We start from the raw sequence: 26,873 nt of genomic DNA, 5'->3' as shown, positions 1-26,873 counted from the left end.
AGCAAATCCTCATATATCTAGTATCAAAGTTAGTTAAAAATTTATATTTAAATATTTATATTAAATATTATGTAGTATTGTATCCAAACTCTTGTTTTTAGCTATATGCTATATGTATTTTAATGGTGTTTATATTCAAACAGTATATATCTAATAGCTTTGATATTTTTTTCTATTAGAATTTCATTGGTGTTTCCAAGATATCATAATAAAATCACAGGACCCACTTGAAGTTTATCTGTGTGTACATTAAGTATCCCCCCCCCCATGAACCATGGACCTTGCCGTTGGTGGGGAGGCTTGCGTGCCTCATCAATACAGATAGCCGTAATGTAGGTGCAACCACAACGGAGGGGTATCTGTTGAGAGGCCAGACAAACATGTGGTTCCTGAAGAGGGACAGCAGCCTTTTCAGTAGTTGCGCAGGGGCAACAGTCTAGATGATTGACTGATCTGGCCTTGTAACACTAACCAAAACGACCTTGCTGTGCTGGTACTGTGAATGGCTGAAAGCAAGGGGAAACTACAGCCGTAATTTTTCCCGAGGGCATGCAGATTTACTGTATGGTTAAATGATGTTGGCGTCCTCTTGGGTAAAATATTCCGGAGGTAAAACAGTCCCCCATTTGGATCTCCGGGCGGGGACTACTCAGGAGGACACCGTTATCAGGAGAAAGAAAACTGACGTTCTACGGATCGGAGCATGGAATGTCAGATCCCTTCATCGGGCAGGTAGGTTAGAAAACTTAAAAAGGGAAATGGATAGGTTAAAGTTAGATATAGTGGGAATTAGTAAAGTTTGGTGGCAGGAGGAACAAGACTTCTAGTCAGGTGAATACAGGGTTATAAATACAAAATCAAATAGGGGTAATGCAGGAGTAGGCTTAATAATGAATAAAAAAATAGGAATGTGGGTAAGCTACTACAAACAGCATAGTGAACACATTATTGTAGCCAAGATAGATACGAAACCCACGCCTACCACAGTAGTACAAGTTTATATGCCAACTAGCTCCGCAGATGACGAAGAGATTGATGAAATGTATGATGAGATAAAAGAAATTATTCAGGTAGTGAAGCGAGATGAAAATTTAATAGTCATGGGTGACTGGAATTCGGTGGTAGGAAAAGGATGAGGAGGGAACGTAGTAAGTGAATATGGAATAGGGGTAAGGAATGAAAGAGGAAGCTGCCTGGTAGTATTTTGCACTTGGTTCAAGAATCATGAAAGAAGGTTGTATACATGGCAGAGGCCTGGAGATACTAGAAGGTTTCAGACAGATTATATAATTGTAAGACAGAGATTTAGGAACCAGGTTTTAAATTGTAAGACATTTCCAGGGGCAGATGTGGACTCTGACCACAATCTATTGGTCATGAACTGCAGATTAAAACTGCAAAAAGGTGGGAATTTAAGGAGATGGGACCTGGATAAACTGACAGAACCAGTGGTAGTAGAGAGTTTCAGAGAGAGCATTAGGGAATGATTGACAAGAATGGGGGCAAGAAATACAGTAGAAGAAGAATGGGTAGCATTGGGAGATGAAATAGTGAAGGCAGCAGAGGTTCAAGGGCAAGTAGAAATCCTTGGGTAACAGAAGAAATATTGAATTTAATTGATGAAAGGAGAAAATATAAAAATTCAGTAAATGAAGCAGAGAAAAAGGAATACAAACATCTCAAAAATGACATCGACAGGAAGTGCAAAATGGCTTAGCAGGGATGGCTACTGGACAAATGTAAGTATGTAGAGGCATATATCACTAGGGGTAAGATAGATACCGCCTACAGGAAAATTAAAGAGATTTTTGGATAAAAGAGAACCATTTGTATGAATATTAAGAGCTCAGATGGAAACCCAGTTCCAAGCAAAGAAGGAAACCAGAAAGGTGGAAGGACTATATAGAGGGTATTTATAAGGGTGATGTACTTGAAGGCAATATTATGGAAATGGAAGAGGATGTAGATGAAGATGAAATGGGAGATATAATACTGCGTGAAGAGTTTGACAGAGCACTGAAAGACCTGAGTCGAAACAAGGCCCCGGGAGTAGACAACATTCCATTAGAACTAGTGACAGCCTTGGGAGAGCCAGTCCTGACGAAACTCTACCATCTGGTGAGCAAGATGTATGAGACAGGCAAAATACCCTCAGACTTCAAGAAGAATATAATAATTCCAATCCCAAAGAAAGCAGGTGTGAAAATTACCAAACTATCAGTTTAATAAATCACGGCTGCAAAATACTAACACGAATTCTTTACAGACGAATGGAGAAACTGGTAGATGCCGACCTTGGGGAAGATCAGTTTGGATTCCGTAGAAATGTTGGAACATGTGAGGCAGTACTGACCCTACGACTTATCTTAGAAGATAGATTAAGGAAAACATTTCTAGCATTTGTAGAGTTAGAGAAAGCTTTTGACAATGTTGACTGGAATACTCTCTTTCAAATTCTGAAGGTAGCAGGGATAAAATACAGGGAGCGAAAGGCTATTTATAATTTGCACAGAAACCAGATGGCAGTTATAAGGAGTCGAGAGGCATGAATGGGAAGGAGTGGTTGGGAAGGGAGTGAGACAGGATTGTACCCTATCCCTGATGTTATTCAATCTGTACATTGAGCAAGCAGTAAAGGAAACAAAAGAAAAATTCGGAGTAGGAATTAAAATCCATGGAGAAGAAATAAAAACTTTGAGGTTCGCCGATGACATTGTAATTCTGTCAGAGACAGCAAAGGACCTGGAAGAGCAGTTGAATGGTATGGACACAAAAAGGAGGATATAAGATGAACATCAACAAAAGCAAAACGAGGATAATGGAATGTAGTCGAGTTAACTCGGGTAATGCTGAGGGAATTAGATTAGGAAATGAGACACTTAAAGCAGGAAATGGGTTTTGCTATTTGGGGAGAAAAATAACTAATGAGGGTCAAAGTAGAGAGGATATAAAATGCAGACTGGCAATGTCAAGGAAAGCACTTCTGAAGAAGAGAAATTTGTTAACATCGAGTATAGGTTTAAGTGTCAGGAAGTCATTTTGGAAAGTATTTGTTACGAGTGTAGCCATGTATGGGAATGAAACATGGACGATAAATAGTTTGGACAAGAAGAGAATAAAAGCTTTCGAAATGTGGTGCTACAGAAGAATGCTGAAGATTAGATCACATAACTAATGATGAGGTATTGAATAGAATTGGGGAGAAGAAAAATTTGTGGCACAACTTGACTAGAAGAAGGGATCGGTCGGTAGGACATGTTCTGAGGCATCAAGGGATCACCGATTTAGTATTGGAGGGCAGCGTGGAGAGTAAAAACTTGTAGAGGGAGACCAAGAGATGAATGCACTAAGCAGTTTCAGAAGGATGTAGGTTGCAGTAGGTACTAGGAAATGAAGAAGCTTGCACAGGATAGAGTAGCATGGATAGCTGCATCAAACCAGTCTCTGGACTGAAGACCATAACAACAACAACATAAAATATTCAATCAGAACTTAATATGTGCAACATAGTTGTATAACTGATTAGTTATTTTCTTTTGTTTAGGCGATCCACCAGCACGTTATGTGTCAATCAGTACACTAGAAGCAATTGCAAATGGACTAGGTTTACCCTCTCCACGTACACAGTCTGTTCATGAAATAGGAGATGAAGAAGTTGAGGAAGAAGAAGGACTGGGCACGGGTGCAAGGCCTGGCACTAGCTATGCAAGTAGTTATGGGTATCCACTGTAGTCACTGAACTATTCTTACAAATAGAATCTGCTTGTTGTGTAATATATGTTATCATTAAATTTTATAGTTACTATATCTTGCAATAATGTGTGCGTCAGAAGAAAGCTGCTGGTTACAGCCCTTACTGGAAGGAAAATCCAGCAGTAATGTGATATTTTCTGTTACCCCAAAAATAAAGTTATGTTCCTTTGCTTTGACTGTGTGATTCCATGTAAAATCATCTGCTTAGATAATTTAAGAATTATCATTCCGTACAAAATTTTAATGTGCAATACTTTTAGTGAAGTTATGTTCCTTTCACTGGATGATTCAACGTGAAGTAAACTTCTAAGATAATTCCTAAATTATCATTTTGTACAAAACTTAAATGTGCAATACTTTTACTATAAGTTTAATGAATTTGGTCTCAAACACCTTACATTAATGCAACCTATGATGGCATTTTGAAAGGCTTCATTCAAGGCATTACCCTGTCAGAATAATTTCTTTATCCTTTTGCCGTACCTATTGAAGCGGGTAATGTTAGTCAATAATATTCCTAGCCAGTAGCCATTTTCAGTAAATGTTATGTATTTCCAACAAAAGTTTCATGTCAGTACAGATACACTTCTGTGTTTTAAAGTGGATGTCAAAATTTCTGTTAGAAATTTGCAGCTCACCTGTGTGTTCTTCACTTGTAAAGTGGTGCTCCCATTGTAATTTTGGCTGGGCTCTTAGACTTTTGTAATGATTATTTTTGTCATGCGTGGTAATTACTGCCTGCAGTTCTTTTCTCATCTGTTCTATTTTGTGACATTTTCATTTTACATCTTATTTTATGTTAGGTTATCAAGAACACCATAAAAGTGAACAGTCATTAAATATGCAAACTTCTAGACCCTTGATGTATCATTAGAAAATGAAAGTTAATGTGCTTTCCGTATCACTCTAGTGAGGAGTTAGTTTTATTTTTAAGTGTTCATCTCTTGCCTGTCTCAGTATGTTTTACTGAAAGTGGTTTTAACAAAACAATATATTCTCATAAAGCAGCCATATGTTTAATCACATATATTGAATATGTTGTGTTTTTTCATCCTTTTCAGGTTTTAGACATTCTGTTGTAGTCTTTGAGCTTTTACTTCATAGGAACTCCTTTGTTTTATTATTATTATTATTATTATTAGTAGTAGTAGTAGCAGTATTGAAGCTTGAAGTAGACCCTATCACAGCTGCTTCTAGTTTTGTCAGTGCTTTGATGCTCATTCCAGTACTACATTCATCAATGCTTTTCAGAAATATTCTTAAGTGTATCTTGTAATACTGTAATGCAACCAATCATTACATCCTTATTTGTAGATTATCCCACATAGTTCCTGCTATGACTGCATGTATATGGATTAGAAATCCAACCTCCTTTCAATGATTCCATGATATTCTTGCTTCTTGATTTTACAGAGATGGAGGAAGTCATCAGTATTAATTCTGTGTCAGTAAAAAGTAACATTGCTCTTCTTAATTGTTTAGTAAGTTTACATAAATTATGAAATACACATCCATGTGATATACATTCTGCCAGAAAGCATTTTAACTAGCGTATCTTAGAATACAATCACTAAGTTGAATGTACCTGATAGTATGTAACTTTTGTTGGTTAGAGTCTGAGTATACTGTGATTTACGTAATTGTTTGTAATAAAGTACAAGCTTCATTTATCAAAATATTTTACTCGTTTTAGCATGTAATATTCTTCTCAGTCAACTACTTATCTTCTGTCAATCATTTGAGTAATGTATTATGGTAATCTCAAAACAAAGTATTTTTATCACATTTTTATTATCTTGAATGGTTTCTTGCATACTAAAGTCATTGTTTCATTGTAGAGACAGTAAGTCTAAGTAGGCTCATCATTACTCATCTTTGTGACAATGGCTTGGGAGTTACAACATGAGACACATGAGAAATAGTTTCTAGGGAGCACACCTTGAGTTATGGAAGTATGTGATGTTGCAGACATGTAGAGTGACCTGAGGCCCAGTCTTCTACACTCTATAATTTGCAACCAGTATTCAGTGAAGTATCTTTCTTGATACGATTTGTGCTTGAATTTGATGGAGTTGGTAATGACTCACAATGCCAAATGCCTTTTGTTACTTACATGTGTAATTTATGTCTACAATTTTTCTTTCAGGCATGTTTCATAGTACTCATAAATTTGTTTTTGACCATGTGTATGGCTGACTACTTACGATGGAGAGCATAAATATATGTGAAAGTGTGCTTTTGTCATGGAAAAGAATTGTTTGAGGATTGAATACTATTTATGATTTTCATCTTGTACATAGCTGTAATTTTGATACAGTATTTGTAATATAGCTTTATTTAAATAAATTTTAATTTATGTTTTTGTGCATATCAAAAACTATCTATTGTACATGGATATTGTGTCTCATGTGAAACATGTTTAAAAGTCACTGTATGAAGGTTTAGCAGTGACAGCAATGATAACTAAACATTGTCGTCTTTGCTGAGAACAAATCATGAAAATAATAGGATTTCATGTGTTACCCAGTTTATAGCCTCTGCCCTTGTTAATAAGGTTTTTTCCCATGTATATCTCCATGTACTCTTCAATAATGGGACCAAATGAGGTGGCGCAGTAGTAAGACACTGATCTCATTTTGGAGAACAGCAGCTAAAACTGCTATCCAGATTTTGGTTTTCCATAATTTTTGTAAATCACTTAACAGTTTTGCAGGCCATGGGAAGCATACTTATCAGTAATTGTATTTCTTTACTACACACAAGGGAATATGTCACACCACTTCTCTACATTCCTGGGCAAGTAGTGGTAATCTGCTACACCAGCTGTAGTTCTTGTTTGTTATGAAATATAACTTTTAGGACCATGGGAAATAGACATACCATTAAATAACATTGTTTTACTGGCCACTGGAAAGTATGCTTACCACTAAAGTAGTTTCTTCATGAGACGAGAAGTATACTTACTAGAAACTTAATATTTCTTCTGTGGACTTTGAGTAGCATACTTGTTACCAGCTTAGTCATTTTACAATTATCTTGGGAATATGTCTTACCTAAGATGTGCCTGATGGTGTACATTGCTACAACAGCCAGTTTCTGTTAAAGTCAGAACACACTGCTTCCATTTGTCAGTACAGATTATTGTGACTTGTACCAGCTCATTTCTTTATTTTGTGAAAAGTTTTCTAGGATTGTTTTCATAGTGTGATCAATAAAATAAAACACAAAATGCTGTTTTTTTTATATTTTTTACCTGTAATGGCAACACATAACAGTTCACAAAAAGAAAGTGAGAAAAACACTTTCCACCATTGTTTAACAACTCACAAAAGGCTTTGGAAGATATACATACCACCATTGTTTCTGGTCCTAAATCACAAAAATGAAGTTTTTGCAAAATAAGTATACTCAGTTGATCGTAATCCTAATACAGTACCAAAAAACTTAACTTCACTGAGTTGCTATAAAAACTGCATTTTTGAAAGGGTTAAGGCAAATACCAGGATGGTACTTTTGGAAGAGCATGACCAATTTCCTTCCCCAAATTGAGCTGGTGTTCCATCTCAAACGATGGTGTTGTTGATGGGGTGCTAAACCTAAATCTTCCTTTCATTTTTTTTAAGAATAATGGGATCCCAAAAGAAAATTGCAGTAGACAAAATTGTTGTTTCACCATACTCCATGCTATGCCTGGTGAATATACAATGTCCAGCAGTGGCAGACTTCATTGGTTGCACAAAGTGAGTGCAGCTTTGATGTTATTTGCAAGTTATTCCACTGTGCTTGTGGTCTGATCTACATAAGACATACCACTCTGGCAAAGTATTTTATGTACTCTAGCCTTCCACAATATACCGAGCGAGGTGGCGCAGTGGTTAGCACACTGGACTCGCATTCGGGAGGACGACGGTTCAATCCCGTCTCCGGCCATCCTGATTTAGGTTTTCCGTGATTTCCCTAAATCGTTTCAGGCAAATGCCGGGATGGTTCCTTTGTAAGGGCACAGCCGATTTCCTTCCCAATCCTTCCCTAACCCGAGCTTGCGCTCCGTCTCTAATGACCTCGTTGTCGACGGGACGTTAAACACTAACCACCACCACCTTCCACAATAATAAATTGTCTTTCACCAATCCAAGGTGGTCTGCAATCTTATACAGTGGATGGAAAAGTACCTTAACTTGAAATTTCAAGAGTAGACTACAGATATTGAATGAGATGTTGCCAACAAATGGAAGAAAAGCAATATAATTTGCTGGTGTATTAGTCTCCTTGTCCGATTGTCAATTTTTTGCATTGACTGATAGCGCCCTGTTGATTTGCTGGGCAGACTATTCATTTTCCCTGAAGAGTGCTCTTATATGGGCTATCTCCTTAGGCAAACTCAGCTTCACAAACTGCGTATGCCCTATGTGCGAGTGTCTTAAGCACACTCATAGCATGTAATGCATGCTGACAACTTGAAGACTGTAAATACAGGTCTGTGAGGAGTGAGCTTACGATAACCTGAATGACCCAGAGAGCCACAATTCTTCTATCTAACAAGAATATCCAAGAGCAACAAACAATGATATTCCTTTGTTCCCATGGTAACTTGCATGTTCTTATGTATGACATTGAGATGGTGCAAAACCTCCATTAAGTTGTCCTCTGCATCGGGCCATACTATGAGCATGTCATCAGCAAACCTCCAAAAACTGAAGGGTTAAACAGCTGCTGACTCTGGGGCTCTCTCCTCAAAATCGTCCATAAAAAAGTACATATTCACCTGAATTATCACTAGCTGCATTGCATGGGCAACATTGGATTTTAACAAAGAAAAGAAACAAATTGGTTTTGAAGTGAACATGATACAATGGACCTGTTCCAAGCTATAAATGTAAGTATAAAGTAAAGCAATGGCTATGAGTTTCCACTTCACTTGAGAGTCATAGATACTAAGAAAGTTTTTGACTCAGTTTCAGCAAAATCACACAAACAGCCTCTGCGAAAAATGCATAGAGAATCCAATGTCAGGATAGTAGCAAATTCAGGATTCATAATGGAGTCAGTCATACAGATACCATGTCACCAAAACTATTCTTAGCAGCTGTAAGGGAAATTTTCATATCCGTAAACAAGGTAAATGAAGGAATATCTGTTAACATATCTAAACCACCTTTAAAAGCTGATGATATTGTGCTATTTGCCTCTAGTGTCATAAACTTCAACAACAAATGGAAGACCTTATCTGTAAGTAGCCTTGCAGATCAATAAGACTAAAATAATGTGTAACCAACACATCAGCAAGACATTTAGTCAGGTGTATGGGTAGAAGATGGACCAACAAAGCTTGTTTTTGGATTCTAAGAGACCAAAATGATGACCTAATTTAAGGAGATAGATGATGTTAAAAAACATGTAGAAGTAACTTGGATATGTATAACTGAAGGCCATAAAGCACTAAAAACTCTACAGGAGGTCTTTATCCAGCAATAGCTGATGATTATGATGCAGAATAGTAATCCACCCACTCCCAATACTGATTTAAAACAAAGTCCCTCTCCCTCTCCTCTCCCTAAATGGCTCCACTATTAATTTATCAACACACACTTGTGTACTTGAGACTTTCTGACTAATTAAAACTGTGTGCCAGACCAAGACTCGAACTTGGAAACTTTGCCTTTTGCGGACATGTGCTCTACCAACTGCGCTACCCAAGCATGGCTCACGACCCAGTCTTACAGCTTTGATTCCACCAGTACCTCATCTCCTACCTTCCAAAGTTCAGAGAAGGTCTCCTGTGTAGTTTGCAGGATTAACAATCCTGGAAGAAAGGACAATGCAGAAAAGTGTCTTAGCCACAGCTTGGGGGACATTTCCAGAATGAATTTTTCACTTTACATTGCAGAGTGGAAACAATAATGCAGGCTGTAGCTAAGCCATGTCTCCAAAATATCCTTTCTTCCAGGAGTGATAGTCCCACAATTTATGCAGAACAACCTGTGTGAAGTTTTGAAGGTAGGAGATGAGGTACTGGTGGAAGTAAAGCTGTGAGAACAAGATGTATGTCATGCTTGGGTATCTCAGTAGGCAGAGCACTTGCCTGTAAAAAGCAAAGGTCCTGAAAGTTTGAGTCTTCTTCCAGCACACACTTTGCTGCAGATGGAAAAATTCATTCAGGAGAACTGTATAGTTGTTCTTCTTTAGTAACAACATATGCAAAATGTTATATATAATACAAATCAATAATGATCACATAAATACTTTTTAATAAGTAAATAGCTCAACAGTACCAATTACTTTCAGGGTCATTCCACGTGAAGTGTCCTAGGGCTCCCAGCTCAACCATGTACCCGAGGGCCCTACATGAACTTACGCAAAGTTTCAGGCACACCTGTAACTTAGTTGAGGTGCTAGCACCACTTTTGTGAAGACCAATTTTTCTGAGACTGAAATGTCGCGAAGAGAATGTAAAAGAGATGTAAAAGAGATAGACTCTTGCTTCTCGGTATAGTGACACAATGTTTCATGCTCTACGCGCAAATGATGGAAGTAGAGTTCAGAAAGAAATGCATATGGAATAATCTCAGTTCAAAGTGGGCAACAAATCATGTTGCGAGAAATTTGTTCCATACTTTAATGAGGCATAAGTAGTGGAGAAAGTGCGCAATGGACCTGGTCTTTTGCCAAACTACTGTCTGCCTGGGTGTTTAGTATATCCCAAAATTTGGGCCTGGCTTGTGTATTTAATTAATGTGCTAAGATCCTGTAAATCTGCTAAATTTGGGTCTGGCTTGTGTGTTTAATTACTGTGCTAAGGTCCTGTAAATTGCTAAATTTAACTTAACACACAAGCTAGGCCCAAATTTGTGATATACTTAACACCCACACAGATAGTAGTTTGGCAAAAGACCAGACCCTTAGCACATTTTCTCCACTACTTATGCCTCATACAAGTATAGGACAAATTTCTCGCAACATGATTTGTTGGCCACTTTGAACTGAGATTATGCCAAATGCATTGCTTTCTGAACTCTTCTTCCATCATTTATGTTCAGAGCACAAAAAGTTGTTCCAACTATACCCAGAAGCAAGAGTCTAGCTCTTTTAAACTAGGAATAGTGGAATGCCAAGCTTGAAGATTTCTTCGTGACTTTTTGGTCTCGGTAAAAGTGATCTTCACGAAAGTGGCTCTACAGGTGAGCCTGCAACTTTGCAGAAGTTCATGTAGGGCACTCAGGTACATACTGTATAAATTTCATCAAAATTGAAGATGGTCAAGCTGGGAGCATCTTCTAAACTGGGACACTTGACTTGGAATGACCCTTCAGTTAAAAATTTGATGATTACTTGTACACCTCTACTTTACAATGAAACCATCATTAGTGTAGCATGATGACACTGTAGCTACACTATATATGCAGTTTAGACAGCATATCCTTTTCTGCTCTGGCTTTACCTTTTGTGAAATCATACTGTTGCAGATAACAATAACACCTACAGTGTCTGGGTATTTCAAAGTGCCAGAAAGAAAATAATGGTAAGGAAGCTATAAGAAAAAAAAGTACAAACTTTTGTGAATGTTGGGATTTCAGTGACATTCTTTAATAGCTATGCCTGTGGCTCGTCATACTGACGTCAGTAGTCATGTGGTCATCACAGAAATATACTCATATATTCATACTGCAGCAGCCCTAGAAAACATTTCACATGTGCTGCAACATGCTGCAGAGGCTGGCGGTGACATGACACACAGAATTATTAAATGGTCCAGTATTTCTGTGTTGTACTGCTACAATATGAAGATTTATATGTTCTTCGCCATATAATTCTCTGATTCACTGAGAAAGGTGAAGCAGTGGTGGGACATTGAAATCACACTCAGGAAAAGTGGGGCTAAAATTGCCAGTTTCATTTTAATTTTCATGGTTACACTAAATAATTTCAGGTCAGTGTCAGAATAATTTCTTAACTAATCAACTGCTCCTCACATGTCCTTCTTACTACTGCAGATAGATTTATTTATAATGGCCTCTATGTCTAACACTCAGGGGGATGTCGTTATCAGGAGAAACAAAACTGACGCACTAAAGATCGGAGCATAGAATGTCAGACCCCTTAATCAGGCAGGTAGGTTAGAAAATTTAAAAAGGGAAATGGATAGGTTTAAGTTAAATATAGTGAGAATTAGTGAAGTTTGGTGGCAGGAGGCCAGATGGATACAGGGTGATAAATACAAAATCAACTAGAGGTAATGCAAGAGTAGGTTTAATAATGTATGAACAAATATGAAAGCAGATAAGCTACTGTGAACAGCATAGTGAAAGCATTATTGTAGCCAAGATAGACACGAAGCCCACACCTGCCACAGTAGTAAAAGTTCATACGTCAACTAGCTCCGCAGATGATGAAGAGATTCAAGAAATATATGATGAGATAAAAGAAATTATACAAATAGTTAAGGGAGGCGAAAATTTAAGAACTGGAATTTGATGGTAGGAAAAGGAAGAGAAGGAAAAGTTGTAGATGAATATGGACTGGGGGTAGGGAATGAAAGAGGAAGCCACTGGTAGAAATTTGCACAGAGTGTAATTTAATCATTGCTAACACTTGCTTTAAGAATCATGGAAGAAGGTTATATTTATGGAAGAGACCTAAAGACAACGGAAGGATTCAGATTGATTATAAAATGGCAAGACAGAGATTTCGGAACGACGTTTTAAATTGTAAGACATTTCCAGTAGCAGATGTGGACTCCGACCACAATTTATTGATTATGAACTGCAGATTAAAACTGAAGAAGCTGCAGAAATGTATGAATTTAAGGAGATGGGACCTGGATAAACTGAAAGAACCAGAGGTTGTAGGGAGTTTCAGAGGGAGCATTACTGAACGATTGACAAGAACAGGGTAAATAAATACAGTAGAAGAAGAATGATAGCTTTGAGAGATGACATAGTGAAGGCACCAGAGGATCAAGTAGGTAAAAAGATAAGGAAATTGGTCATAGGGGATTTAGTAAAACTATAAAAAGTAATTCATTGTAATTCTGACATGATTGTCATAAGAAGTGTGACTAAAATATAATTTAAAAGTTTATTTGACACTACAGTAATGAAGCCATGTCACAGTACATATTTTTTTTCTTTAAAAAGAAAAGAAAGGGTTACATTACCAGTTTCAATGAACTATGTCATCATTTTCAAATGTAGAAACATCAGTTGGAGACTACATAATGGGAATTATGACCATACATCTGACAAAAATTATGAGAAATAGTGACACCAGGCAACTGAGGCAATGGTGGTACAACCAAGTCACTCAAGTTGTGCCTATACTTACCCAAGCATTCATTCCATGTTCTAATGTAGAACAGATGGTGAAATTTGAGAAGAACTACAATGTGCCCTGCTGTGACACAACAATCGTATGGCTAATATAAATTCACAACTCTGAAAATTAGACACATATATGTGTATTTAATTATTGTCATGGCACAAACTCCTATGAGATAAACATATCTAATAACCTCACTGTAAGTGTATCAAGCACAGCAAGCTTCCAAATGGAATGCAGCACATAATTTTACTATGTTCCAAAAACAAAAAAGAATCTCAAAACACAATGTGCTTTCATGCAGGAGTCCTACACTGTGGTAGTTCTAAATACTCCTAGCAGATTTGTCACTGTTTTCATCAGTGCAGCAAATATGTATAAACTGATAATTTTCTCTTATTTGAAGTACACATGTTTTGATGTAACATTAGATTAACATAACACAACAATCACAAGCCTCATGGCTGCTTGAAAAAAAATTCCACTGGTGTGTAAAGCAGAAGAAAATAGTGGTGTTTACATATAAGTCAGAAAACAAGTCTAAGGAGATGAAGCATTTGTGTCAATGTGATGTTATTACTTTGTAGCCTATTTGTTCCTTGAGCTGAGGTTCAGATCAAGCAGACAATCTATCTGATAATACTCAATATCATAGTCTCCACAAGACTCGGGGATAACCAGCTGATAAGTATAGTGTTAATACTGTTAAAGAGATCAAAAAGGTACTGGCACCTGGGTGCAGGCATCTCAGCGGCATGTTATACTTATGTAAGAAGACTGTGAATAATGATTCTCAAAACACAGAAATCCTCTTGCCCATTCCTAGAATTTACAGCTATTTACTTCCTTGGAGAAAGGAATTCATAAGCTACACCATGTGATATAACACAGTGTGCTGTTAACAGTTTAGACTGCAATCTCAATTACAAAACTGAGAACAATACCACAAACTTTACTGACAAAGTGTGACATGCCAGTTTGAAGCTCTTGCAACACATTTTCTCTAACGTGTTGTAAGACAAAATTGCAGATATTGACAACATTACACCTACAATGACCTCACATCCAGATGAATCAAGTAAACTAGCTTGCTGCTAAATATGTATGCCAATCTTCTGAGATTGCTGACTATGCTTGACAGCCCATGCTGCAATGCTTTACAACGCATTGGAACAGTGGCAACTGATATTTTCAGCAGCTGCTGTAAAGAAACAGTTCTGTACTGCGACACAGCATAGTGTATGAGAACAGAGTTCCTGCACTACCATCTGATTCGTAAGTTTTCATTATCTATTCCTGTATAACCTTATAAGCAATTGAATTTTACTTATTTGCCTAGTAGCATTTATTTATTGCTTATGTAGCCTGACCATGTTAGTGCCTTAAGGCCCTCTCTTACTTCTGAATTTGAACAATTCATACCAAAGATATTACAAAAGCATTCAAGGGAACAATAATAATAATAACTGACATTATTAATGATAACAATAGTAAAGGACATTGAGAATGATATAGATTTGTATAGCACATGTATTACAGAAGCAGGAGGGATAAAATAAGAAGAGAAGATTGAAATGACTGACAGTGACAGTGGCTGTGAAGACTGAACAGAGTTTAAATAAAGAACTCTGCCAACAAGGGGGAGAGAAAAGTTATGGGAGAGGGAGGACTGATGAGATTGGGCTGCAGACTAGTTTATGGGAGAGATGGCTATTGTGTTAGAAGGTGGGCCATTAACTGTCTTTTGAAATTTGGAAGAAATTTAATTTCTCTGATTTTTTAGGAAGATTGTACCAAAGTCAGGCTCCTGAAACAAAAAATGATTTAAGAGTTACGTGATGATATAGAGAGAATTTTACTTTGTTTGGTACAAGTATTTCTGCTGTACTGGTCAGACAGTATAGTGTAAGAAAGTTAAACAAGAGCCTGAGAAGACAATAGAGTATTGTAGTCTTTACATGTATCGGCTTGCAGCCATGGTAATTGTTCATAGACAGGTATGATATGGTAAAAATAGCATATGTTACAAATGCATCACACTCAATCATTCATTATCAGTTCTAGCATGCACGAGCTTTCATACTTAAGCCCATGGAGAATAGCATCACCATAGTCAAGTATGGGGAGTATTAGTGACTTCTATGAGCTTCTTTTTAAGCTCAAAAGTAAAAACTTGGTATATTTCTGTAGTGTATGAAGTGATGCTGGCACCTTCTTACAGACTCCAGTTGTGTTTTCAGTCCAGTGTAAGTGATGGTCCAGAGTTAACACCAAGTTCTTTGCAGAAGAGGAAAAGGTTATTTCTGTGCCATTTAGGATTAAAGGTGGAAGAATTTTTCTGAACTTTGTGGTAATAAGCCTTGTGTGAGTGACTAAGATTGCTTGCACTTTAAATAGGTTAAGTTTCAACCTATGCCCTGCACCCACTCAGATAAGACAAGTCTATCAGTATTTGCTTCCTGGATGGCTGTGCACAACTGTGTAGGTCTTACACTTGGATATAACTGAAGGCCATCAGCGTATAGGTCACACTTGCAATGGGAGAGAATAATTGACGCATCATTAACATATCCAGAGAAAAGTAGTGGGCCCAGTACCGATCCTTGTGAGCTCCTGATACTTCCTTCCATTTTGACCTTTTAGTTCCAATGATCACACTCTGTTGATGGGATGTCAGTATGAGTGGAACCATTTTACAGTACTAGAAGAAAAATAATTGACTTCTGAGTGTAGCAAGTAGAATGTCAAAGTCAACAGTGCCACAAGCTTTGCTGAAATCAAAAAAGCACATAATAGTTGCCTGTTGTTTTTCCATAGCTTGTTTCACTTAGGACCTCATTCGTTTCACTCTGATGATGGTAACATGGGCCCCCAAGACCAGAAAATGTGGAGCAGTCATCACTTATGACTATGTAGTCACCACTAACAACTCATTGAGAGTATATGGAGCTAGACCCAAGGGCACTCATCTCACTTGGTGGCACCACAGATGTAGGCAACAGGGTTGAGGTCAGCTGATGTGGAGTGCCGAATGAACACCACTCATGTCTGTGTAGTGTTCCTCAAACCAATATGACATAGTCTGGGGCTGATGGAGTGGTGCAAGAGTTTACCCAGTGAGTGGCAGGAGAGAGCAACTGCACCCCCACCTACCATAAACATTTTTAAAAAAATCTGATATTGAACTCGCATCCTGCCCTGTCAGGCAGATGTATTAGTTCAGTGCTAGTTTGAAGAAAGATGTAAAATTTAACATATGTTGACTTGTGGATGTCTGTCATGAAATCTCACAACTGTTTCAACATTCATTGTGAAACAATCTTGAGTTTCCCCATCCGCTCCTTCCTCCTTACTCAGGTTCTAGGTAATCTCTTAGGGTGGTGTAGTGCATTGTACAAGGTACTGATTGCCTCTGGTGTGCTGTGATTGGACAATAGGTTCCTCTGTTTTTTGCTGGTGGAAGGGACACCAGGAGTTCTGTTTCTCTCATGTGAATATCCATAGCACCATAATGTCTCCAGCATCTGCATGAATGGTGACCTTTTGGCAAGCAAGAAGTCCGCCTCATGTAGTTTTCAATGTACAGCTCATCACTTCAGGCAATCTGTTCCAGTGCATTCCACATCCAGAGAAGTTATTCATGCACTCATGCTGAAATCTGTAGCATGCTAATTGTAATGAACAGAGATACACATCTACGTCAGTCACTTCTGTACTCACAGAGAAGAGGCAATCCTAGGTGTTATTGCAGTTCAGCAATTGTTGCTATCCAGCACTGAAGTGGCGAGTGTGGTCTGTGCTTATGTTATTAGCCCTATTATGGAAATATAATTGTTCATTGTCAGGTAAAAATTTATTAATTTTACAATACTGCTCCACCTTGTAAGCAGATGTTTATGTAAGTGAACTATGTTACTAAAGTTTGATGTGTATCCTGGACCCTAATCAGATGATCAATAAATGTTTATTAGAGAGTAAAGCACTATTTCCATTTTTAAAAACTATAGACCTATATCACTGGTGTCAATCTGTGGTAGTATTATGAGGCAGTTTTATGCTCATGTAATTATTAATTTTCAGAGCAGAGCAAAAATTTCTTCAATGTCAACAGTAATTTTGTGGAACTAAGCTCACAGTGTTCATCCACGAGATCTAGAGAGCCGTAGATAGTGATGTCCACATTGGTGACATTTTCCAAACTTGTGGAAAGTACTCATTGCAGTTTTGCACTCAGTGTCATTTAGTGGGCAAAGTACAAGTTTGTTGAATATTGGACCTCTGCATAACTGAAGTCAGGACTTCCTAGCAGATAAAACTCTGCACATTGTTGGCGTAGGAATTGTCAATTGACCCTCAACATAAATAAATGTAGCCTGTTGTTGTTGTTGTTGTTGTTGTGGTCTTCAGTCCTAAGACTGATTTGATGTAGCACTCGATGCTACTCTATCCTGTGCAAGGCTCTTCATCTCCGAATAACTACTGCAACCTACATCCTTCTGAATCTGCTTACTGTTGTCATCTCTTGGACTCCATCTATGGTTTTCATCACCCACACTTTCTTCCAATACTAAATTGATGATCTCTTGATGTCTCATAATATATCCTGTCAACTGATCCCTTGTTTTGGTCAAGTTGTACCACAAATTTCTTTCTGCCAAAATTCCGTTCAGTATCTCCCCATTAGTTACACAATCTACCCATCTAATCTTCAGCTTTCTTCTGTAGCACAACATTTCAAAAGCATCTATTCTCTTCTTGGCTAAACTGTTTATTGTGCTTGTTCCAATTCCATATATGGGTACAGTCCATACAAATACCTCTAGAAAAGACTTCCTAATGCGAAAATCTATATCTGATAGTAAAAAATTTCTGTTCTTCAGAAACATTATTCGTGCCATTGCCAGTCACAACTTCAGCCATCATAAGTTATTTTTTTGCCTAAATCGCAAAACCCATCTACCACTTTAAGTGTCTTGTTTCCTAATCTAATTCCCTCAGCATCGCGTGACTTAATTCTACTACTTTCCATTATCCTCATTTTGCTTTTGTTGCTATTCATCTTATATCTTTCTTTCAAGCCACTGTCCATTCCACTCACCTGCTCTTCCAGGTCCTTTACTGTCTCTGACAGAATTACAATGTAATTGGCAAACCTCAAAATATTAATTTTTTCTCCCTAACTTTTAATTCCTACTCCAAATTTTTCTTTGGTTTCTTTTACTGCTTACTCAACGTACCGATTGAATAACATCAAGGATAGCCTACAATGCTGTCTCACTCCCTTCTCAACCACTGCTCTCCTTTCATGACCCTCAACTCATAGCTGCTGTGTAGTTGCTGTACAAGTTGTAAATAGCCTTTCATTCTATATTTAACCCCAGCTACCTTCAGAATTTCAAAGAGAGTATTCCAGTCAATGTTGTCAAATGCTGAGAAAGCTTAAGTCTATAAATGCTATGAATGTAGATTTGCATTTGCTTACCCTATCTTCTAAGAGAAGTTGTGGGGTCAGTATTGCCTTGTGTGTTCTTACATTTCTCTGGAATCCAAACTGATCTTCCCTGAGGTCAGCTTCTACCAGATTTTTCATTCTTCTGTAACAAAATTGTGTTAGTAGTTTGCAACCTCGACTTAGTTCGATAATATTCACACCTGCCAGCAACTGCTTTCTTTGCAATTGGAATTATTACATCCCTCTTGAAATCTGAGAGTATTTCACTTGTTTCTCACATCTGCCACACCAAAGGAATAGTTTTGTCATGGCTGGTTCTTCCAAGGCTCTCCACAGCTCTGACAGAATGTTGTCTACTCCAGGGGCCTAGTTTGGATTTAGATCTTTCAGTGCTCTATCACATTCTTTTTTCAATATTGCATATCCTATCTCATCTTCAGCTGTCCTCTTCCTTTTCTGTAATATTATCTTCAATATCACCTCTCTTTATAAGGTCCTCTATATACTCCTCCCACCTTCCTGCTTTCCTTTTTTTGCGTAGTACTGGTTATCCATGTGAACTCTCAGTATTCATACAGCTGCTTCTCTTTACTCCAAAGGTTCCTTTAATTTTGCTGTAGGTGTTATCTATATTTCCCCTAGTGATATAATTATGATTCTAAACCCTTACATTTCTCATCTAGTCATTCCTGCCTAGCCATTTTGCACTTCCTGTCAATCTCACTTTTTAGACATTTGTGTTCCCTTTCACCTGCTAATTTGCTGCATTTTTTTATATTTTCTCCTTTCATCAATTAAATTCCATATGTCCTGTGATATCCAAGGATTTCTACTAAGCCTTGTCTTTTTCCCTTTTTGATCCTCTGCTGCCTTCACTATTTAAACTCTCGAAGCTACCCATTCTTCTTCTACTGGATTCCTTTCCTCCATTCTAGTCAGTTGTTGCCTAAAGCTCCCTCTGAAACTCTCAACAACCTCCTGTTCTTTCAATTCATCTAGGTCTCATCTCCTTAATTCCCTACCTTTTTGCAATTTCTTCAGTTTTAATCTACAGTTCATCCCCAATAAATTGTGGTCAGAGACCACACCTGCCCCTAGAAAGGTCTTACAGCTTAAAGTCTGATCCTGAAATCTCTCTTTCACCATTATATAATCAATCTGAAACCTTACAGTGTCTCCAGTCTCATTCACTTGTACAACTTCGTTCATGATTCTTAAATCAAGTGTTAGTGATGATTAAATTATGCTTTGTGCAAAATTCTACAAGGTGGCCTCCTCTTTCATTCCCTTCTTCCATTCTATATTCACCTACTATTTTTCCTTCTCCTCCTTTTCCTACTATGGAATTCCAGTTCCCCATCACAATTAAATTTTTGTCTCCCTTATCTATATGAATAATTTATTTTATCTCATCATACATTTCTTCAGTCTCTTCATCATCTGCAGAGCTAATTGGCATATAAACTTGTACCATTGTCATGGGTGTGGTCTTCGTGTTTATCTTGGCCACAATAATGTGTTCACTCTGCTGTTCATAGTAGCTTATCCACATTCCTATTTTTGCATTCATTATTAAACCTACTGCTGCATTACCACTATTTGATTTTGCATCTATAACCCTGTATTCACCTCACCAGAAGTTCTGTTCCTTCTGCCACCCAACTTCACTAATTTCCACTATATCTAATTTCAACCTATCCATTACCATTTTTAAATTTTCTAATCTACCTGCCTGATTAAATCATTTAACATTCCATGCTTCAACCTGTAGAACACTAGTTTTGGTTTTCCTTATGTTGACATCCTACTGCATAGTCCCCAGGTGCAGATCCAAAGGGGGGACTATGTTACCCCCAGAATATTTTACCCAAGAGGATACTAACAGTAAATCTGCATGCCCTTGGAAGAATTACTGCTGTAGTTTCTCCAGTACTAGCACAGCAAGGAAATTGTGGCTGACGTTACAATCATCCAGACTGTTGTCTTTGCAAGTACTGAAAAAGCTGCTGCCCTTCTTCAAGAACCACTCATCTGTCTGCCTTCTCAACAAATACCCCTCCATTGTGGTTGTAACTATTGGTACAGCTATCTGTATTCAGGCATGCAAGCCACCCCAGTAATAGCAAGGTCCATAGTTCATGGGGGAAAATGTAACCTATTGCGCATAAATAGGCAGAAAGACCTGTCATTGATAGTTTATGCTATTGATGACAAACCACTGGGAACAGTACTAACCATGAAATATCTGGGACTACACATATGGAGCAACCCAAAGTGGGATGATCACACGAAACAGGGTGTAGAAAATGGAGGTGCCTAGCTGAGGATTCACTGAATGCTAAGGAAATACTACTCACCCACAAAACAAGTGACATAAAAGACACTCATTCCTAAGTATTAGTATGAGACTGTTAGCAGATAGACAAGGAAGATCCAAAGAAGAGTGTCACATTTCATTATGGGATCTTATAGTAAGTGCAAGAGCATTACACAGATGTTTATCTAATTCCAGTGATAGCTGCTAGAGAGATGTTGTCCATCAGGAAGAAGTTTACTACTAAAATTCCAAGAAGAGTCAAACAACATTTCATTTCGTCTTACTCATGAGATTATCATGACAGTAAAATCATTGGAACTGGAGTCCATATACTCCTTCTTACCACGCACCATACATAAATGGAATGGTTGATTTAGGTTATAGCATAATCATCAGCACAATATCAACACACACATCTCACAGTTTGAATGATATCTGTTTTCAAAAAAAAACAAACATGTACGAGGTCTGTTAAAAAAATAACCAAACATTTTGAACTACACACCAGTAGAGATATTTAGTGACACATGATTGGCAGCACTGCCTCGCTCACTACCTCCTCTATTTACCATGTGCTTTTGGAGTGTTGATATGTCATTTAGTTTTCATGATATTGCTGTCTGAGCACAATGTATTTAAGTGTTGGTGGCGATTTTTGACATGTGCAATTTTCTGGAACAAAGATGCAACATAAAATTTTATGTGAAACTGGGGAAAACTTTTACAGAAACATTTCAACAAACAAGCTTCCAGAGATGATGCTTTGCGCCCAACACAATGTTACAAATGGTTTTCATGATCAAAGAGTAGTCATCAGTCTGAATCCAGTGTCAAACGGCTTCTCTCTTTTTTTAGACTTTAATGGAACTGCACATTTTGAATTCTTTCCTCTTGGTCAAACAGTGAATCATGTTTATTGTCCGCACAGGATACAGTGGCCAATGCGAAGTGACCAGTTTTCGTCCAAAGCGCTGGGTGAGTTCGTTCATTTGTTCAGAAGGGGAGGCCGACATTGCCTGTCACCTTTCAGCTTGTCAGTGATGACAGAATCGAGGCACATGCCCTGCAGCCTTTCTCTAACAATTTTACAGAAACAATTTGATAAAAAAATTAATTTCTGCTTTACTCGTAGCTTTACATGTCAGGTTCATGCTGATGTGCCCATCATTTCATTAATGGTCATAGTTTCTTTGATATGTATGTGTAAGTAAGACACTGTGAGAAATTAGAAAAAGTTTGCAGTGAAAAATGGGGGACGCTATGATTTTGCATGTGCTGCATGTTACATAATATGTTACTGTATATGAAATTTAGCCAACATATCGAATTTTTCTTTAGACTTGGGTGGAGGACTCTTACCTGTCACCCATTTCAAGAAAATAGATCTGACGTAGCACACTAGTTTCTGATCACGCCATGCCAGCGATAAAGTCAGAGTGTAATAACCACAACATTCCTCATATTTCATAAATGGTTTGAGATATCAAAATGAGATTTTGGCAAATGACAGCATGCAAAGAGAAGAGTATTTTGCCATATCATTATTATGCAGAACTTCATTATCTACCATGTTATTCCCCTAACTACAGACTTTTTCAATGAAAGAATGTAATTTTTAAGGGTCATCAATAGCTGGTGAACTGAGAAATGCTATGGTTTTTGGAACAACATAAGTGAAGACATTACACATTTAATTTCTTCCAAGGATGTATTTTTCATAAAGAAACTGACCTCACTTTTCCTCGCTTAGTAAACCACTGTTTCAAATTCCTCTCACAATTGGGTCTGCACATCTTAATGAGGTGAGACTGATGGATGCCAGTTGTTTCGTATTGGACTATTCACCACCTCTCTCGTATTCCAAAACCTCCGCTTGTATTATTCTATCATAACGAGACATTTTCCTTCAGAATTGCTGAATGAAATATAGAGAAATGTTTTTTCTTTTTCAAGAACGTAAGTTACAAATCCTATTTACTTACCTATGAAACGTAACTGAATTTTGATCTTGATCTCTAAAAGCAACAATTCAGCACCATTGTTATTACTAATACATAAATATGTGGAGACAGAGCAAATACTTGTAATATTGAAGTTTCGATCTTAGCGCAAAACACCAGCGTCATACCAGTGTGGTTTGGCTATTTCGGTTTGATGTTCGCCACATGAGCACTAAATTACGTTCACTCCATAGATATTCCTAAACTATGTGGGCAGTAAGCGATGCACTAATCATGGAGCAAGCACTATCTATAATCTCCTTGTAAAATATTTTCTACCGTTGTCCGCTTACTCCACGCGCCGGCAGTTAAAGGTTTGTGCGAGATAAATTCTAAGTGCATGGCGATGGAAGAGGACACATCCGTTTTGCACCGTCTTTCTGATAGACTTCCTTTCGAGCCAGACAGGCTGGCAGTGCTTTCAGAAATGCTCGCAGCGGTTAAAAGGTTGGAAAAGCACGCACTGGAGGAAAACTTGAGGAACCTTCAGATCAGTACGATATTCGAGTGCCTAAATAGCAGTAAAATGGACGAAGTGATGATCACAGGAGACATCCTAAGAAGTCTCCTAAGCTCGATGGACAGCAATGAGGTACTCGCCCAATACGGGCAGCTGCTGCAGGAGGCCATCGCACACCCCACAGCAGAGGTGAAGCTCCTCGCCATCAGGGAACTATTGCGTGCTGCTCAAATGGATTCTCTTGTGCCAGTGCTGCGTGACGACGGTTTTCTTATCACGACAGTGCCTTGTGTTTTTTCTGACAACTCTGCTGTGACCGAAGCAGCAAAGCGTTTCTTTGTCAAGGTGTGCGATACCAAGTCCGGCCTGGACGCATTCTTTTCCGAACCTTTGATGCACTGCCTGAATCAGTTCATGAGCCACAGTGACGAATACCGTCTCAGGGGCTACGAATTCGTGGCTGACATAGCTGCTAGTTTGGACAGTGCGCTCACGAGAAGCGTCGAGTGTGGTTTCTTGGGCCAGATGCTTGAAGAACTGAAGGGTGACGACGTCCTGTTCCAATTCAACATCCTCTCTGTACTGTCCAAAATCGCTTCAACGGAACACGGATTTTACTACCTGAAGAATGCTAGCTTACTCACCCACGCCGAAGCCAAGCTATGCACCTCCCACCCTGCAGCACTGGACACCTTCGTCCTCCCCGGCTACGTCAGGTTCTTCGGTAGCGTTTTCTACGCGAGGCCTGTCGAAGCTCACGAGGCGTGCCCTTCCGTCTTGCCGAAGTTGTTCGGAATAGTCGCTGCGCCTGACAGCGACCTGTCGTTGCAATCCGTCGCCATGGAAACGATCGGTCACGTCGCTGAGCCGGTGGCGGGCAAGCGCGTCTTGGACGGTCTCGGAACGGCCATGCCGGAGCTGATGGCTAGACTCAAGCACTTTGCCAGGACGCTGCCCCTGGAGTACAAGGTCCGTGCTCTGAACGCGATGGCCTGCGCCGTCGATCTGCAACGCAGCGACCAGTCGGAGGAGACTCTGGCGCTGACGAGCCGCTGGTTCTCGACGGAAGCGTCCGGCTCGCCACTGGACGTGGTGGTGGCGTTGTGCAGGCAGCCGTTCCCCGCGCTCAAGATGGCCTGTCTGCAGCTGCTCAGCGTGCTCGCTGGCCAGCCCTGGGGGCTGCAGCTTATCCGCGACTACCCAGGACTCGTCGACTTTCTGCTCGACAGATCCGGCGAGCCCAGCAAGCTGTGCAAAGAGGCCAAGTACAACGTCGTGCAGACCATCGTCGCTGCGCATTCAGCTCACGAAATATTCGGATTTGAGGCCCTTGACAAAATGAATACCTTCATCCAGCAGGGCCCATTCTACGTCGATCTGCAGGCTGAAGTAGCGTTTGAGGAAGACGAGTAAACTTCACTCCACCCTTTAGCCTTTTTTTCTCGGTCTTCGAAAAAGATTATTCCATAAAAACTCTTGCAAATGATTTTTTACTTTACATTATCCTTTGCAAGCCGACAAAGCTATTCATTTTCTAGTACTTGCTTTTCGTCTATCCATGTAACACAGCATTACAATTTTCTAGAAACTGCATCAAGCAAACACATTTTCATGGTCACACTGCTGTCACTATGGTTGTGGTGTGATCATATCATATGCTATATGTAATACATTTTCGTATCGCGACCCCGCACCTTTTGCAATGAAATGTAAGTATTATGATATAATTTTTATGTACCTATACTGTAATGATTGATCATATCGTTGAGGATCCGTCAAGAGTCATAAAAATAAATACGTGAATAAACGTTAAATCAAAATTTTTGATGAAGCTACTTTGGACAGCAGATATTTTTACTTAAGTAGCTACCCATCATAAATGATGTTATCGAAGGCTAGGAACTTTGTGAACATAAATTAAAAATAAATTTCACGCAGTTTTTTTTTTTTTTTTTTTTTTTTTTTTTTTTTTTTTTTTTTTTTTTTTGCGAGAAGCGCGACACGTTTCAGAAATTTATTCCATTGTCAAGTATTGTGGCGCTTCCATGCGTACATGTATGACACCTGTGTGTGCTCTGAATTCTAATGCATTCTTAGGAAATTTCCAAGAATGTTTGCCTATCGAAGGCGCAGACTGCAAACGGTGTATATCGAACGTGTGATTCTCAATCCATCACTGTGGTGGCGGACGTTATGAGCATGTTTATAGTGGTCACAACAGCAACGACAAAAGGAGAGCGTTACTAAAATGGTTGTAATTACAAAGGAAACAACTTACCTCACTCGTCGTCTACGTTGTCACGAGAAAATCCATTTGATGTGTATGCTACGGGAAGCATTCCCTTTTTGCCGTAACCTGGGTAGACTCTGCCAATGTCCCCCAAAAATATGGATAGAGTCACATTTCCGACAAAAATTCAAACAACTTTCTGCATTGCATAAGCATGGAGTTAGGTTCTTCCACGTAAGTCAATAGGCCGAAGAAACGTCTACAATACCAGACATCCCACTTACTACCATCATAAATCGTTTGGGTTTCCCTAGCATCTCACAAATAATTTATTATAACGCTCGCCACCACAATCGCGTGATCGATGTAGAATCGCACTTTCGATATATATCTTTTGCAGCCCGGGGGTTCGTAAGGCAAACTTTCTTGGAAATTACCTATTCTTACTTTGTATCAGTCACGTGAATCTTTCAGCGCAACGATATTCACAAGAGCACAACACATTATTTGCATCATTTACGCATTAGCTGACAGGCAAACATACAGATGTCTTGAAAACTGGCAGTTAATTCTTGAAAAGCGTCGTGCTTCGCTTGCAAAACATAAGTTTCAACCTGGGCGACCAGATACACCTCTAACGTGAAGCGTGAGAGTAGTACGGAAATCTGCGTTAGTGCATGTGCACTCACCTTACCCTGTTTTTTAAATGTTGAGTTTAATTGTAGTGTCCGATTCCACCCGACAACTATGAGCAATGGCGTTAACGCTACACAGAGGCAGTCCTTGATAGACAATACATAACACAGACCGCGCATGTCGCTATCTCTGCCGTGTTAAAAGTCATTAAACGCTGTGTGAAGTGGCACTGACAGTTACAGGTTATCACATTTATAGCTGAAATCGAGCATTGGTTTGTGACAATGCAACGAGCAGTATTGATTTGTGACAATCCAACTATTGTTACACATGTAGTGCAATTAACCTAGTTTCTTCGAAATTCCTGGTGATAATGTAATGGTTATCGTTTTTACATGTGGTCAAATTGAAACGTATTGACAGTTCTTTTTAACAAGCGACAGAATCACTGTTCTTTAGGGATTTATTTATTTATTTATTTTTAATTTATTTATTTTTTGCACTGTGTATTCTTGAAGATCACCGCTTCCACAGGAGTGGAAGACAAAATGACAATTTCACGTGCAGCATTAGCTTTCTAACAGAAAATGTATGAAATGTTTTAGTATGCTTTTGTAAGAAAGGAAATTCGTTTAGATGCATAATGTATTCAGACAAAATAAGCGCATATATTTTCTGACTTTTGCTTAATCCAATACAGATACCTGAAC

The 26,873-nt window shown here is 38.7% G+C and overlaps 2 protein-coding genes across 2 annotated transcripts in view; both read left to right on the top strand.

The window, feature by feature from the left end:
* Positions 1–6,936, top strand: part of LOC126236856 (intraflagellar transport protein 140 homolog) — a 267,376-nt gene extending 260,440 nt beyond the window's left edge. Inside the window, exon 24 of the mRNA XM_049946468.1 lies at positions 3,545–6,936. Coding sequence (XP_049802425.1) covers positions 3,545–3,732 — 188 coding nt within the window. The 3' untranslated portion in view covers positions 3,733–6,936. The remainder of the gene's footprint in view (positions 1–3,544) is intronic.
* Positions 6,937–23,414: 16,478 nt separating this feature from the next.
* On the top strand, positions 23,415–24,710 carry LOC126235265 (26S proteasome non-ATPase regulatory subunit 5-like). Its single transcript, XM_049943995.1, has one exon. The coding sequence runs from the start codon at positions 23,415–23,417 to the stop codon at positions 24,708–24,710; it is 1,296 nt and encodes a 431-aa protein (XP_049799952.1).
* The last annotated feature ends 2,163 nt before the right edge of the window (positions 24,711–26,873 follow it).

Source organism: Schistocerca nitens, chromosome 2 (genome assembly GCF_023898315.1).
Source record: "Schistocerca nitens isolate TAMUIC-IGC-003100 chromosome 2, iqSchNite1.1, whole genome shotgun sequence".
NCBI lineage: Eukaryota > Metazoa > Arthropoda > Insecta > Orthoptera > Acrididae > Schistocerca > Schistocerca nitens.
Note: the sequence above shows the minus strand (reverse complement) of the source record. Positions and strands in the feature narration are given on the sequence as shown.

Bases quoted from the DNA above. Each gene is read 5' to 3' on its own strand.
- LOC126235265 (XM_049943995.1), top strand. From the start codon at position 23,415: ATGGACAGCAATGAGGTACTCGCCCAATACGGGCAGCTGCTGCAGGAG.